General features: G+C 42.6%; 1 protein-coding gene across 30 annotated transcripts in view; it reads right to left on the bottom strand.

Annotated features, from left to right (window-relative positions):
* DZANK1 (double zinc ribbon and ankyrin repeat domains 1) overlaps positions 1–16,417 on the bottom strand; it is a 51,059-nt gene that overhangs the window by 18,689 nt on the left and 15,953 nt on the right. For 16 of the 30 annotated variants that reach the window (XR_014073562.1, XR_014073560.1, XR_014073561.1 and 13 more), the window contains exons 6-13: positions 16,245–16,363; positions 15,332–15,417; positions 12,055–12,172; positions 9,309–9,422; positions 7,362–7,457; positions 5,008–5,172; positions 2,888–3,095; positions 209–312 (exon numbers count right to left, since the gene is read on the bottom strand). Coding sequence is in view for 18 of the 30 variants with exons in the window: in XM_081558632.1 (XP_081414758.1) it covers positions 209–312; positions 2,888–3,095; positions 5,008–5,172; positions 7,362–7,457; positions 9,309–9,422; positions 12,055–12,172; positions 15,332–15,417; positions 16,245–16,363 (1,010 nt within the window). In the remaining 12 variants the exon portion in view is untranslated. The remainder of the gene's footprint in view (positions 1–208; positions 313–2,887; positions 3,096–5,007; positions 5,173–7,361; positions 7,458–9,308; positions 9,423–12,054; positions 12,173–15,331; positions 15,418–16,244; positions 16,364–16,417) is intronic. The other 14 variants (XR_014073568.1, XR_014073567.1, XR_014073566.1 and 11 more) reach the window with 1 other exon arrangement.

Raw genomic sequence — 16,417 nt, 5'->3', positions numbered from 1 at the left:
GTCAGGTGCCCAGACCCTGGGACAAGACTCAGGTAGCAAGTGATTGAGGGAGGCAGAGCTGTGGGGAGGACAGTGAGGAGGCGTGGAAAGCAGGGAAGGAGAAGGAAAAAGGGCAAGCCAAGTGCAGTTTCAGGACGGTCAGTGGGGGCAACCGCAGCCCGATCCTGCAGGACGGTCGGTGTGGAAGTTCTGCTCAGAGTCCACCCACCTTTCCCATCCTGGGTTCTGCAATCAAGGCTCGGAATTCGGGGTTGTTCTGAGCATAAGACCGGAGGTGAGCGGAGATGTGGTCCACCTGCTTTCTCCAGTATCCTGAGGAGGAGAGAAGACCGAGCACACGGGTGATTCCTCCGAGGTGAAGGCAGAGAAGGACCAGCACGCCATGCATTCTCAGAGAGCTGGCTTCTCTTGGCCAAACTCTGTGGTGGTTTTTATTTACTGAACCTTGACTATGTACTAGAGTAAGTTCCATTTTTTTTTGTTCTTGGTGAATTCTTTTTTTTTGCACATGATTAATCATAGAATGAGCTTCCCTGGTGGCTTAGGCGGTAAAAGAATTTGCCACAATGCAGGAGAACTGGGTTCGATCCCTGGGTCGGGAAGATACCCTGGAGAAGGGAATGGCTACCCACTCCAGTATTCTTGCTTAGAGAATCCCATGGACAGAGAAGCCTGGTGGGCTACAGTCCATGGGGTTGCAAAGAGTCAGACACGATAGGCAACTAAGAACAATCATAGAATACTATAGAATTCCAATGGAACATTTTGATTGCCATATCTGGGGTCTTTTATTTTATTTATTTTATTTTTTGGCTGTGCCGTGAGGCATGGGGAACCTCATTTTTCCAATCAGGAATCAAACCTGTGGCCCCTGCATTGAGAGTTTGGAGTCTTAGCCACTAGACCACCAGGGAAATCCCAAGGGAGTCTTTTTCTTTTACTCTTTTAAAATTAAGCATATTGAGAAACAACTTATTATTAAAAAATACACCTTGAAAATACACCTATTTTAAAGGTACAGTCTGAGTCTTGGCAAGTATATACACCCCGTCGATATGCAGAATGTTTCTGAAAAGCTTCCTTTTGCCTCTTTCCAGTTGGCACAGGGTTTACAATGATTCTAATTCACTGCCATCACTTAAGACTTGAGAGATTTCACATGCGTCTGTTCTCTCATCTGCAGGTGGGCAACACATGGCAACACCAGGCCTGCCCTTCTGTGTGGGCTCAGCTGCCTGGGCTGGAGGGGCAGCTGCCTGCTCTGGACGGGGCAGGGCCCTCCAGCTGGCCACAGTCCCCGCAGGAGGGGATGTTAAGGCCTAAGGGTAACAGTGAACGATGTGGTAGAAAGCAAGTAAGAGGAGCCTAGAGACAGGAGTTAAATCACAGGCTGGCCAGCTTACCAAAGAGAAGCACAGAAATACAGCTAAGCAAGACAAGCTCTCTTGAAGTCTGAAAAATATCTCAAACACTGACCTCAAAAACTATCCATGTGAAAAAAAAAGAACCTCACATTTAACTGGATCAACTTGTAGAGCAGTTTACACCCCTAGAGCATTGTGGAAAGTAATAAAGCAATCGGCCAGCAGCACATGGAACTTAAAGGCTGGTGATGGTCAGGGAAAGAGACCTTGCCAAAGCCACACAACTCAAATGTCCACTACTGATGAACAAACACAACAGAATATCACTCATCTATAAAAAGAGGATGAAGTATTGAAACATGCTACATGGAAAAACTTGGAAACATTATACTAAGTGAAAGACTGATGTTGTAGCTGAAGCTCTAATACTATGGTCACCTGATGCAAAGAGCCAACTCATTAGAAAAGACCTTGATGCTGGGAAAGATTGAAGGCAGGAGGAGAAGGGGGCAACAGAGGACGAGACAGTTGGATGGCATAACCAACTCAATGGACATGGGTTTGAGCAAGCTTGGAGAGATGGTGAAGGACAGGGAAGCCTGACATGCTGCAGTCCATGGGGTTGCAAAGAGTCGGACATGACTGAGTGACTGAACAACAACAACAAAGTGAAAGAAGCTGGTCACAAAAGACATCATATGCTTCCACTTATACATCCAGAATAAGCAAATCCATAAAGATAGAAACAGACGAGTGGTGACTACACCCTTGGTGGGGGGTAGAGGGTGGTGCTTACAGCATATGGGGTTTATCTTTGAGGAGATGAAAATGTTCTGGAAAAGGAGAGGAAGAGCAGTGATGGTCGTACAATACTGCTCATGTACTAAATACTACCGAATTGTACCCTCTAAAATGGGGAAGATGGTGACATTCATGTCAGGTGAAATTTACCCCACTAAAAAGAGCTGATGGCAGACAGCAACAGTGACGCAGACTACCAACATTTGTACGTTAGTATACAAAGTCTCGGAGAAGGAAATGGCACCCCACTCCAGTACTCTTGCCTGGAAACTCCCATGGACGGAGGAGCCTGGTAGGCTGCAGTCCATGGGGTCGCAAAGAGTTGGACACGACTGAGTGACTTCACTTTCCCTTTTCCCTTTCATGCACTGGAGAAGGAAATGGCAACCCACTCCAGTGTTCTTGTCTGGAGAATCCCAGGGACAGGGGAGCCTGGTGAGCTACCGTCTATGGGGTTGCACAGAGTCGGACACGACTGAAGCGACTTAGCAGCAGCAGCAGCAGCATACAAAGTCTTATGTGCTATTTCATTTACAAACTAGATAATGGGGTTCAGGGTCAAAACACGCTAAATGTTTAAGGAAGTGTTATCATTCATTCAGAGCAAAATTACTCGGAAAGAGAAAAATAAAGGCACTTCCTGTATATAAAAAATGAATCACAAGGAAGAAAAGGAAATTTGCTGAGAGTGTGGGTGCCCTGCAGAGAAGTGTTTGTCTCACCTCTCCCGGGGCTGACAGCTGTGAGGAGAGGCTTGTGGTCACTCGTCTTCTCCTGCCTCTGCTTCTGGGAAGCCACCTCCAGCTCCTTTTTCGCCAGGAGGGTCCCCGACGGGTAGAATAGGCCGGTGGTCTGTGTGCCCACATCCCTCTTAGGACCAGCGTCAGGCCTGGGCAGAGGAACGTTTAGGGGCTGCCAGACAGGTCGAGGCTACGTGAGTGAGACAGGAAACATTAAAAAAATTATAACATAAATTAATTCATTTTCCATTTTACTCACAGAAAACAGTCCTAATCAGAAGCAAAAGTAACTCCAAAACACTACTTTGAACTAAAAAAAATATTTTCAGGTCTTGCCTCATCTTCCATGCTTGTTTTTCCCAGCAATGCCTAGCCTGATCTGTGAGGCCAGCCCCACCCCCTGGCCACTGACTGTCCTACTGCCTGAGGCCTGGAAGAAATCCATCCTCTCAACTCAACAATCCAGCGGACCATCGACACTCAGCTACTGGGCACCAGCATATTCTCTGAGACACTCTCCACCCTCTGGGCCTGGGGGATTGAGAGGACTACCATGTAATGTTATATATGTTGCGCACTGCATCTAAAGGAGTGATATTCACGTGGTGGATGCTGTATGTTTGCATATTAGGACAATTTTTCTGGTAGATGGAAGAAAATGTCCAACAAAATTAGTAAATTACAATCAATTTCCAACAGATGGCAATCAAGTGTCTTAAGGAAAAAACAACATGTCTCATTTGCACAAACATGCCACCTGGGCTATTGGCAGTCATGGGATCTGTGTTTTAATCTGGGTTAAGAAGGCATGGTGGCTCAGACAGTAAAAGAATCTGCTTGCAATGCCGGAGACATAAGAGACTCAGGTTCAATCCCTGGGTCAGGAAGATCTCCTGGAGAAGGGCATGGCCACCCACTCCAGTATTCTTGCTTGGCGAAGTCCATGGACAGAGAAGCCTGGTGGGCTACAATGGGGTCGCAAAGAGCTGGACATGACTGAAGCGACTAACACTTAGGACTTAGACTTAAAAAGGCATGAACTCCCTAAAAATGGATGCAAAGTTGCTGAGTGCATGTGCATTTTCTCTACAAATGATCGATCTTCACAAATTCTTCTGATGAAAAGAAGAATCTAAAGAGAAGAACAGACCTGAAAAATCTTCCTGTAGCTTAGACAAATCCATAAATGGCTAACATGAAGCTGGTTAGAGATTAAGTCCTTCTGAAAATAGTCTTGGGAGATTTTCCTCAAATATGCCCAGTTGTTATAAGTGGCAAAAGCAATTTTATGTACCCCAGTGTAAGTTTTCTAAAACATAAAAGAGCAGGGGGAAATTTCTTGGTGTGCTACATAAGAAATTCAAGAGAAAAAAATACATTTTATCCCATGTATTTTAAATCTCCCTAATGACATCTATTAGGGTTTCCCAAGTGGTGCTAGTGGTAAACCCGCCTGCTAATACAGGAGACATGAGAGATGTGGGTTTGATCCGTGGGTCTGGAAGATCCCCTTGAGGAGGGCATGGCAACCCACTCCATTATTTTTGCCTGGAGAATCCCATGGACAGAGAAGCCTGGAGGGCTACAGTCCATAGCGTCGCCAAGAGTTGGACATGAATGAAGTGACTGAGCATGCGTGCAATGACATCTATTGCCTTGCATATGTAGTTAGGCCTCAATTTAGTGTAGATAAATGCATATCTATGAATATCTGCCTGATATAAATGCATATCTATGAATATCTGCCTGATATGAATATCTATGAATATGATATCTATGAATATCACATCTATTCATATAGATATGAATATGATATCTATGAATATCACATCTATTCATATAGATATGAATATGATATCTATGAATATCATATCTATTCATATAGATATGAATATCTATAAATGCATATCTTTGAATCCCAAAGCAATCAATGTGTTGAAAACATAAACTGGTTGAACTTATTTGTACACCTAGTTAAAGTCCATGAGAAGGGTCTAAGTGTTTTGGCTCTCGTCCCCTGGGCTGGCTCACAGGGTCGGGCACACAAATTCAGAGTCAAAACCCCGTCCCGGGACCAGGTCTTACTAGCGTGGAGGCCTCACCTCAGCAAACAGGCCAAATTCTCCAGCAGCTGGAGCCAGGCTGCTCTCCACGTAGGGTCGTGCCAAGGACCTCACATAAAGGCCACAGGAGCCACAGAAGCGAGCAGATGGGTGATTGCTGGCCCCACATTTAAAGCAAACTGAGTAGCAAGTCGGAACGCTAGGCTAGAGGACAGAAAATACTTTCAAATTTTCATGAATATTAGAGACACAGTCTTCCCATACAGCTTATGCCCATCCCATACAACTGCAGCCATCAAAAGAAGAAAGGCCGATGCTCTCTTGACCCTGCAGTTCTACCTTCTAGAATTTATCTTGCAGATGAACAAATACATTAAGAAGTATATTCAAGACCATTCCCTGCAAGATTGTGGATTCAGAGGAAGTAACTGGAAACAGCTTAAATGTCCAGCACCAGGGGATGGCCTGAACCTATCACAGTACAGAGACAGTGTAATGTTACGAAGTCATGGAGAAAATGAGGTTACTAACAGAATACATTGCCAGGTGCAAAGCACCGGGTCAGTGTTCATATTAAACTACAGTTACTTGGTCATGCCTCCGATGGCTGAAAGCAGACCTCAGAAGCTGAGTGCCAGTGATGACTTCTCGAGTAGGAGCCAAGGGATTAGGATGAGGAGAGACTAGCCCTTCACACAAAACCTCCTACACTATTTACATGAGACACTTCCACAAATAATTCTGAGTGTGTTATTAAAAAGGTAAGCAGATAATTTATGGAAAAAGAAACACCAAGATTCAATACGAGTGAAAAGTTTTAACCTCAAAGAAATGCAAATGAAAATAGCAATGAGAGACCTTCTCAGTTTGAGAGAACTAATGGTCTCTGTCTCCAGATTCTTAAGTAAGCAGATTGTTGTTGTTGAGTTGCTAAGTTGTGCTGACTCTTTTGTGACCCTATAGACTGTAGCCTCCCAGGCTCCTCTGTCCATGGGACTTTCTAGGCAAGAATACTGGAGTGGGTCGTCATTTCCTTCTCCAGGGGATCTTCACAACCCACGGATCAAACCCATATCTCCTGATTGACAGGCAGATTCTTTACCACTGAGCCACCAGGGAAGCCCAGCTAAGCAGGGGCTGGGACCCAAGTCTCAAGAAGCGATTTCTGCCTGGGTGTGGAGGAGGAGGCTCCTGGCCTGGGGTGGCTGTGAGGCACGGAGAAGTTGTTTTAACCCCCCGCCCCCCAATGGCTCCACACCAATCACCAGGCAAGCCTCCTCTACTCACTCGTGGACAGACGGACATGGACCCACACAGACAGGTCTACACAGTGTCCTCCTGAATCCAGAAGGGAAGAGAGCCCTGAACCACTGTAAACTCTGGAAATAAGGTATTTCTGCTAAGTAAAACTATGATAGCCTCACCAATGAATAAATTAGAACAAAGAGCACACACACATTCCTTTACGGAAAGTCAATGAGATGAGAACAACCGCCTGAAACAGTCACAGAGCTGTATTTTGCAACGGCCCCAAGCAAGGAATTTTCTTCTAACTGGCTGGAAAATGCCAACTTCTTTGTGGGATTATTAGGCCAGGGCGAATCACCTGGAAGTCATCATTTCATACACATGAAACAGATCATCTACACAGAACCTAAACACTGGACTTGAATCGCACTTCAATTCCTTCATTTTAAACACTCAAGAGGGGCTGGCGGGAAACCCAAGCACTGGTGCCCACCACTTGCTAAACTTCAAAAAAGAGCAGGCACACAGTGGAACTGAGTCTTTTTTGGATTTAAGCCTCACTTCACTGAAGTGCTGAAAATGCACTTATTTTTGCTTAAACTAACACAGTCATTGCCAGTACTTGTGCTTTTCAGCTTGCTTTCCTAGGACAAGAAATTTGGAACTTGGCAATATAGTACAAAACCAGTACATATACATTTTGCTTACTGATAGGCTACAATCTAAGCGAATCTGAAGTGTTTTACTGAAATAAAGCTTAAGATTTTTCTTAAAGAAATTAATTTTAAACAAAAATCAAAACAGACATGCCTGCCTGTGAGTGACACATGAATGACTCCTGGCCATTGGGCCCCACTGGCTGCACCAGCTTCCACACAAAGTCACTAAATGAAATTCTAAGAAACTGCCGACTTGATGGAATCCTCCTGAAGACTGTGAAGACAGCTGTGTGTTGGTGAGCGTGCAGTGTCCTCTCCACACACAGAAATGCTGCTTTCAGCGTACCATGAGTCACTTGTTGTGGTCTCTCCCCTCTCCTCCCCAACAAACTTCCTCCCCTATCTCTGCAGACTATATTTCTCATCATCAACAATGAACGTTTATCGACCACTGAGATACAGGATGAGTGCGTGCGGTCAACCCACCTCTTGTGGCGAGGACGGCAGGGTCCCCTCGCAGGAGACGCAGTATCTCAGCTGAGCTGGGTTCCCGGTGCCACAGTCGCGGCAGATCACTCTCTCCTTAAAAACAGAGAAAGAGACCTGTGTGTTTCCATGGTGCTTCTCTAATCTCGTCACAGAGAAGCGCGTTCATTTTTCCTGCCCATTCATCTGAGTAGTGTAGTAATGCCGGGACAAAAAGGGTGTTAATAATGTGGAATAATATGAGAGGCATCTACCACTGTGAAGCAGTCAGATATCCTGGTGATTTCAACACCTAAAACTTATCTTTTGAATTAACTTACATGGAACACGAGTTTGAATACACACACACACCATGCAAAAAAGGAAGCCATATGCTGTATTAATTCAAAGTGGCATCTGTAGGTTGATTAAAGTTTTAGGTTATATTTTGAGGCATGACATTTTGAAAGCCAGGATTGAGAAGTTTCATATCTACTTAATCGTGCTTTTTTTTTTTTATCCCTTTCTCTTACTCAGTACTTTAAGTCCAATAAATCAAAGTACTTCCCCCTCCACAAAAAAAAGAAAAGAAATGTGTTGCTAGGAGAAAACAGCTGTGCAAAGAAATCATTAAGCAATCTTTCCAGTCCATCAGCCAGCTAGAGACCCTATGCTAACACCAGACCCTGAAACTGGATTGGTTTAGAAATTATTACAACAGAAATAGTACCCGACAAATGAACGTAGTTTTAAAAGAAACAAACCCCGAAATGAAAAACAAAAAATCCTGAAAAAGAGTATTCATCTGGCCTTAGGAAGGCAAACTGACTTTTTCACATTGCTTCTGTGTGAGTGGTTTTGTTTTTTTTCAGTGTTGAAACTGTACTACTGGGTAGGCTCTCCATCTCTGGCTTCAACAATACACAGGAAGACCCAAGGCAAGCAAAAGATTGTATGTTTACAAGTAATCTAGTTCTATATGAATTTGGATTTGCTCTGTAGTTTCTTACTTAGAATTGGAAAAGTGAAAAGACTGCCTTAGAAAATGAGTGGTAAGTTCAACCTTCTGAGTCAGGAAGCTGGAGATAAGTTGTAATACACACACACACACACACACACACACACACAAGAAAATAGAAAAGATGGTTAACATTAACATAGCCTAGGTACTGCGCCCATGCCCCACAGCAAGTGGTGTCCTAGTTCCCTGACCAGGGATTGAACCTGTGCCCCCTGCAATGAAGCTCAGAGTCTTAACAGCTGGACCACCAGGGAAGTCCCTGAGGTGTTACAGTTCTCACTGTACATTAAGTTCACAAACTTCCATTATTGCTGAAAATTTTTGTTCTTTTATCCCCAAAGTTATCTATATTAAACCTATTTCATCCTCTAGTGAACTTTACTTGAGGTCAAGTAAAAAGGAGGTGAGTGGGACTGTAAATTAAGAAATGGAGAAAAGATATGGTTGTAGGTTCAGTAATTCTACCCCCAAAATGTTCCTGGCATGATGCTATTTGTCTAACAAGATGTTTTTGAAGTTCAAGATGATACTTCACTTTTTCACCCTTGTGACAGGTTGTAATCCTTCTTTTCTAGGTGATAGAGACCCATAATCAAAGCAAACACAAACACCAAGTGACTTTAAGGACAAGGTTACAAGTCAACATGAATGACAATGTTCAGTTTAAAAATATACAGAGTAAAAAACTGTGTGAGCTGCAGTGCAATTTGTCCTCCAAACCCATGTCTGGGGGAACACATTTCTATGGATCTTTCCTGATGTTTAGATCCTGTTGGCAAGTTCAACTCTTGGGTGGATGCCCTTCCAAAAACAAGAGTGGGTTTTGTTCACGGGTATTAGCTCATCAACTGTTAGCCAATGCCATTAGCTGAAGAAAGACATTTAACTGCTCAAACACTGATTTCTACGGATTTCACTCACACTGTCACAGATTCATGTTTCATTACCTTCAGGCGGAAGCTGGCCTGCGGCTGCAGCTGTGGTGCCAGGGGAGCCTCACAGACCACACAGATGGGTGTATTCAGGGGCACCACGTTCTCACACTCTGTGCATAAGCCCATCTGCATGAAGAAGGAGGCCAGGTTAGTCTTCAGATGCAAAACGTGAAGGCACAAATTGATCTTAGAACATAAGATTTAATTTACTTTTGTAAAAAATTTCTTTTAAATAGTTGCCACCTTTACTCTTATTTCTTATTAAGGTAAAAAGATATCTAGTGTGGAAAACAGAGGTGTAAAGATAAGAAAAATAAAGAAAAAATAGCTTACAGTGGAGTAAGGAAATTGACAAATATTTTCTATAATACAAAAGGCAATTATAAAGTTGGATAAAACTGTTAAAAAAAAATAACCATTTCAGATTCTGAAAGCCAACCAAAGATAGAGGATGAACTGAAAAGCAATGAACCTCAGGTGAGGACCCCGCACATCTGCTGAGTCTCGCTTGGGCTGTTCCCTGTCCTCCTCCAGCTCCATCAGAGCAGGGTGGGCTGTGAACACCAGTAGCTTTGTGGCTGCTGGCGGCCAGGGCTCATGGGATCTGGAGCTCGGTCAAGATGATGCGTTCAGTGGCCAGCCAACAGGGAGGACCATGACTGCACCAACCTGAGATTGTGGTCCTGTTTTGAGAGACTGATGAACCAGCAAGTGGGACTTAACAGGGAGTTCTAGAAGGAGGGAAATTTCTGTGTATTACTAGATTTAAGTTAAACTATTCTGAAATAAACTGTGAAAAGTTAAAGAGTCTGCTGTATTCCCTAGAGCTCTATTAGAAAATAACTTTAAAAAGTCAACTTTTTAAAATAGCAAAAAAAAAAAAAAAAAAATCAGCACAGGAAACATAGGAATTAAAAAGGTGGTGGTGAATCCTGAGTCCCCCTTCAAGGCTGCTGCCCCAGGTAAGGTATTATATACTTAAAGGAAAGGAGGGCCAGCCTCCTCAGACAGGAGGGCCAGCTAGTCCACCAGCACAAAGCTCAGAGGAATTCAGGGAATCAAAGTCATGCATTTCAATCTGGGTCCGAGCCAGCACCTCCATCCCAAGTCTCAGGATCCTTTCCGTCCCACTGCAATCCCCAACTTTCACAAAGAAATGTAGTGATAAGGTGAATTCAGTTGATGCTGTAACTCACCAACAAATACAACTCAATTCTGTGTGTGCTTTCAGCAGGATGATGCAGAGTGGCTCTGGAGCTGAGAGGAACCCCTCTGCACATCTCTATCGAGACCCTGAGTGTCTTAGGTCTGGGACCCTAGGAGCAGGATCCACCCCTTTAAGTCCCTGAAGCCCAGCTGAGAGCAGGACATGGTAAGAACTCAATAGTTCAGATTACAGAACTGTTTATACATTAGGGCATGTTAATAAATATCATTTACAGGCAGTATAAATGTTCCGAAGCTCATCATTTTGAATATTTATAATCCCTGATAACCTTTTCTCCCTGTAACAACAAAGAAAGTTCTGAAAAATTTGTTTTCAGACCAGTAAAAAAACAACTTTGACGTTGTACCAACAAATATACAAGCAGGGAAAATTCAAGCCAATGAGACCTGTTCATGTTTTATTTTCTCTACCACATTCTTCAAGGAGTTCAAAATATATCACGGGAGTAGAGTAAATTAAATTAACTTCTACAGAATCTCCCTTTAGTACCTAGCTTCTTGTTTGAAGGCATAACTCAATTCTAAAACTCTAGACTTTGAATTCATTGAATAATGACTTTTTCTGAGTGACTATCTTTTTTATTTACTTTTGGTGAATTCTACCAAATGCTTAAATTTATTTTTAACTGTAGGATAATGGCTTTACAATATTGTATTGGTCTCTGCCATACATCAACATGAATCAGTCATAGGTATACTTATGCCCTCTCCGTCTTGAACCTCCTTCCCACCTCCCACCCTGTGACTATCTTTTTTAAATGGTCATTTTTCAGTCAGCTTCCCAGATCCTTCTGCATCATTTTGTAAACCTGAATCCAAAAGAACCCCAAAGTATTAAGTGCATAAGAGATGAACACATTTAGGTGAAGGTTTTGATTTTTAATAAGTCAAGTATGTTTTCTAATTAACTATAAACCATTTTTTTGGCTGAGCTGTGCAGCTTGCAGGATATCTTAGTTTCCCGACCAGGCATCAAATCTGGGCCATGGAAGTAAAAGCACCCGGTCCCAACCACTGGACTTCCAGGGAATTCCCTAACTAACTATACACTTAGTGGTAGGATAATATCAGTTATTATCTATGGTCAGTTGAAACTTTTAAATATAGACATACTGATCAATCTATAGCCGATATAAACAGCTTCTTTGGACAGAATGATGTATTTTACAGATACACAGACCTGTAATTAGTATGTGTGGTCATTTATTTGTAGAATATATTTCCACAGTGTCCCCAGGTTATGAACAGAAATATCAAATGAGTAGAAAACATGTGTTTATCCATAAGTGAACCACTGAATCAAAGGATGTTAGTCTTTTTCTGAGCCTATGCTTCTTTAAGGCCACACAAAAGGAATGGCACTGAAAACGTGTTTCTGATTCCTAAATAGGAGTCTGGAGGGAACAAGATTCATTTGCCAGTAATTTTTTCAACAACTATTTGCGGCTCCTGTGTGCTAGGTGCTATGCCCCTGCTGCAAATACAGACCAGATCGACCAACGGAAGAAGCTTCAAGGATTCTGCTACTCACCTGAGCTCCTTCTGGGGGCGGCAGACGGCAGCCGAAGATGGGTGGTACGGAGGAGCCACATTCCAGACAGTAGCGAGCAAAGGGGTCCGACGGGCGGGCCACCAGGCAGCGGGCACACCTACGACACAAGAGGTCCCTGAGCGGCCCTGTGCTGAGTGGCACATGACATCGACAAGCATTCGAACATTCTTAAAAAATAAAACAAGAAGCAGAAGGCTCTCAAAGGCAGTGGAACAAGTTTAAGACGGGAGGTGCTTCTCTAAGCATTTTTATCACAAAGTGGCCACACGGCTGGCACCATGGTGCCCATCACCTGGAGGCCAGGTGCCTCCTGCTTCTGGGCACAGCAGCAGTTTTATCAGCAGCCTCGACCCCACTTCCGAGTGGGGCCCTGGCTCCTCCTGGCACCTGGGCTTTGACGTGTGTGAGGGTGAGCCCTGCGAATTCCAGTAATGTCCACAGTGCATTTTTCTGACTCTTACCTGGCTCTGGAGAGTCCCTGTCAGGCAAGCCCTGCCTACGCCTTCCTTCACTCACCTGCGTGGAGTCCAAGGTTCTGCCCCAACACCGTCTGCCCACTTCTAGGCGGCTGTGTCGTCCTTTAGCCCTTATCCACCTACCTGGTTGTGAAAGGATTCCTGGCACTGGCTCCCTTGTCAGTCACCCTGTTGCCGCCAAGCATTTCCAGGCAGGTTGGGGCCCCGATCCTGTGACCTAGCTGAACCGCGCAGCATCTATGATATCTGCATACTGTGCACTGGGTTGTTCAGTTGCCTGCACCAGTCTCTACCAGGGCCTTTCAACAGTCACCAGCCTTTGTAGTTGTGTTCACTTGGGGAAAGGATGGTCTTTTCAGCAATGGCGCTGGGCAAACCAGGTTCTGTTTGGGATGATGAATAAGTTCTGGAAATGGGATCGTGCTGACGATGGCCCAACACTGTGAATGTACTTAACGCCACTGAATCATACACTTAGAAATTGTTAAAATGGTAAATTTTACTGTATTTTTACCACAGTAGAAGTATAAAGGACTATAAAAAATTGATATTGAATAAAAGTAATAATGTATTATGAGGTTCATAATATTTGTAGGAGTAAAATAAATGACCATGATAGCACAAAGGCTGTAGTTACCCAGTTACTGGAAGTTCTTAAGACTATATATGAAGTGGTCTAACATTACTTGAAGACAGACTGTGATAAATAAAAAATATGTAGTATAAACCCTAAGGCAACCACTAAAAGAAAACTTATAGCTAATAAGCCAAAAAAGGATACAAAATAAAATGAAATCATAAAACATACCCAATTAATCCAAAAGCAAGCCAAAAAGGGGGGGCAACAAAGAATAGATAAGACAAACAGAAAACAAATAGCATGACAGCTGACTGAAATTCACACATATCAATAATCAGAATAAATATAAATATGCTCAGCACCACATGCAGAGATTGTTTTATCTTCTAAAAGCAAGATCTAACTACATGCTGCTTAAAAGAAACCAACTTTAACTAGAGAAACACAAATAGGTTAAAAAGAAAAGGATGAAAAAAAGATACACCATGCAAATACTAATCAAAAGAAAGCAGTAATGCCGATATTAATACCAGACAAATATGATTCCTAAGCAAAGACTATTACCAGGGTTAATAAAAGGTTATTTCACAGGAGGAGGGATAAACTGGGAGACTGAGATTGATACATATGCACTAGTATATTTAAAACAGATAACTAATAAGAACCTATTGGACAGCACAGGGAACTCTACTCAATACTCTGTAATGACCTATATGGGAACAGAATCTAAAAAAGCGTGGATACATGTTTGTGTATAGCTGATTCACCTTGCTGTACACCTGAAAGTAATACAATGCTGTAAATCAACCACACTCCAATAAAAATTAATTTTTTTAAAAAAAGCTTATTTTGTAAGGATAAAGGGGTCAATTCAGCAATAGAACACAGGAATCCAAAAGGTTTACATATCGAACAACAGAGCTTCAAAGTACATGAAGCAAAGAACTGATAGCAATACAAGGATAAGTAGACAAACTCATAAGTCATAGATTTCAGTATAATTTCCTCAATAATTTATAAAACCACAGAAAAAACAATAAAGACAGAGAAGACAATGCAGCATTGTATTAGTTTCAAGTGTACAACATAACGATTCAATAATTGTGGATACTGAAAAATGATCACCAGTGTTAGCATTGGTCACCACACAGTTACAGAATTTTTTTCTTATGGTGATAACTTCTTACATTTACTCTCTTAGCAACTTTCAGTATGCAGTATAGTGTCATTAACTATCTTCACCAGGACTTATTCATTTTACAAGTGAAAGTTTATATCTTTTGACCACCTTTATTCAGGTCACCCACTCTACCAACCCCAAGGGAAATGCAAATTAGAACCACTACCACCACCTTACCAGAATGGCCAAAAATAAAAATAACAGTGTTGGTGAAGATGTAGGGAAACTGGAACTCCCATCCATTATATACTACTGGTGGGAGTGTAAAATGGTACAGCCTCTTAGGAAAACATATGGACAGTTTTCTTAAAAAGTTAAACATATGCCTACCATATGAGCCAGCCACTCCACTCCTAGTTAGTTAGCTAAGGGGAATTAAAGTATACATGAACAGGATGACATGTATACAAATGTTCATAGCAGCTTTATCTGTGACAGCCAAAACCTAAAAACAATCTGGATGTACATCCAATAGGAAGCAGGATAAACAAACTGTGATGTATCCATACGATGGAACACTACTCAGCGTTAAGAAATGTCCAATGCATGCATACAATATGGGTGAGCCTCCAAGTCATCAAGTGGAGTGAAAGATGCCTGGCCAAGGAGCAAATACTGAATTGTTTCATATATATACATATGTACATATATATATATATATATACACATGGGATCAAATGCAAGCTAAGCTACAGTGACAACAAGCAGACCAACAGGTGCCTGGGGATGGGGCAGATCACAGGGGAGGATTTTAAAAGGGTGCAAAGTAGGAAACTCTTGGAGGTGATGGATATGTTCATCTTCTTGATTGGGGCGATGGTCTTGAGATTATATGTATGCATCAATTGTACTCTTTAAGTGCCATTTATTGTATGTCATTTGTGCCTTTAAATTTTGTAAAAAAAAAAAACAAAAAAAAACAGCTGGGGAAAATACCATTGCTATGCCCCATCCTCCAATTATTTTTGACCATGTTGTGTCTTAGCAGTACTTAGACAGTAGAGAGAAAGCAATACATACTTGAGAAAGTCTGTCTCCCTGTGAATCCTCATGATCTCTGTGCTTGTCAAACTCTTCTGGCCAGTTATGTGTGCAAACCCAGGGAACTGAAATGAAGAACATATACAAAATCATGGCAAAATTCTGACCAGCTATATGTGTAAACCCAGGGAACTAAAATGAAGAACATACACAAAATCATGGTAAAAGCTCTGGTATGGTAAATTACATAGAGTTCATCTCAGTGCTTTGTCCCATCATATCCAGCAGCCATTGTTTTTCCCACCATGCTCCAGTCACACCAGCCTCCTGGTGATCCTCACTTTGCTGAACTTGAAGTTACTCGACCAAGATCTTTGTAGGGCTGGTTTCTGTTCATCTTGAAGGTTCAATTAAAATGTCACCTTTTTGAGGGGGCCTTCTCTTATCCCCCTGAATTAGGACACTGTTCTTCCTACCTGGTCATTCTCTATCCTAGGGGTTCTCAAGTTTGGGTGTTTATCAGAAGAAAGGCCAGTTAGAACAGACGATGGAGCCTACCCTAGAGGCCCTGAGGCCGCAGGTCTAGAGTGGGGTGGGGGGTGTGGTCTGCATTTCTGATGAGCTCCCAGGTGATGCTGATACTACTGGTCTGGGGACCACACTTGGAAAACCATGGCTCTATCCCATTACCCAGGTCTATCTTTTTCATGACAAACCACTATTGTTAATTATTTTCCCCATTATTCACACATTTATATCTGCCTGCCCCCATCCCCAGTAAAATGTGAGCACCATGAGTTCAGGGGCCTTTTTTGTTCAATTAGGTATCTCGGCTCTGGGACAGTGCCTGACCCGGGGTGAAAAGGCAGGGACATTTTCTTAAAATATGTTGCAGGAAGCATTAAAAACACAGTAGATCTTTAGCACCCAAAAGAGTTTCTTTAGCAGTTACCTGGGGCTGCTGGGGAGCTGGTCTAGAGCCCAATTCATCACGGAAAGTTGGGGCTTCCCGCGGACTCTCTGAGAAGCGAAGATCTTTCAATGTTTTAGGGTCACTTCTTTCACCCATGTCTACAATTACATCAAAAGCATCATTCTGTGAATATCTGAAGTCATATGTGTATT

Source organism: Giraffa tippelskirchi, chromosome 13 (assembly GCF_054371585.1).
Source record: "Giraffa tippelskirchi isolate mGirTip1 chromosome 13, T2T-mGirTip1v1.2.pri, whole genome shotgun sequence".
Classification (NCBI taxonomy): domain Eukaryota; kingdom Metazoa; phylum Chordata; class Mammalia; order Artiodactyla; family Giraffidae; genus Giraffa; species Giraffa tippelskirchi.
This window is presented reverse-complemented; position numbering and strand designations above follow the sequence as displayed.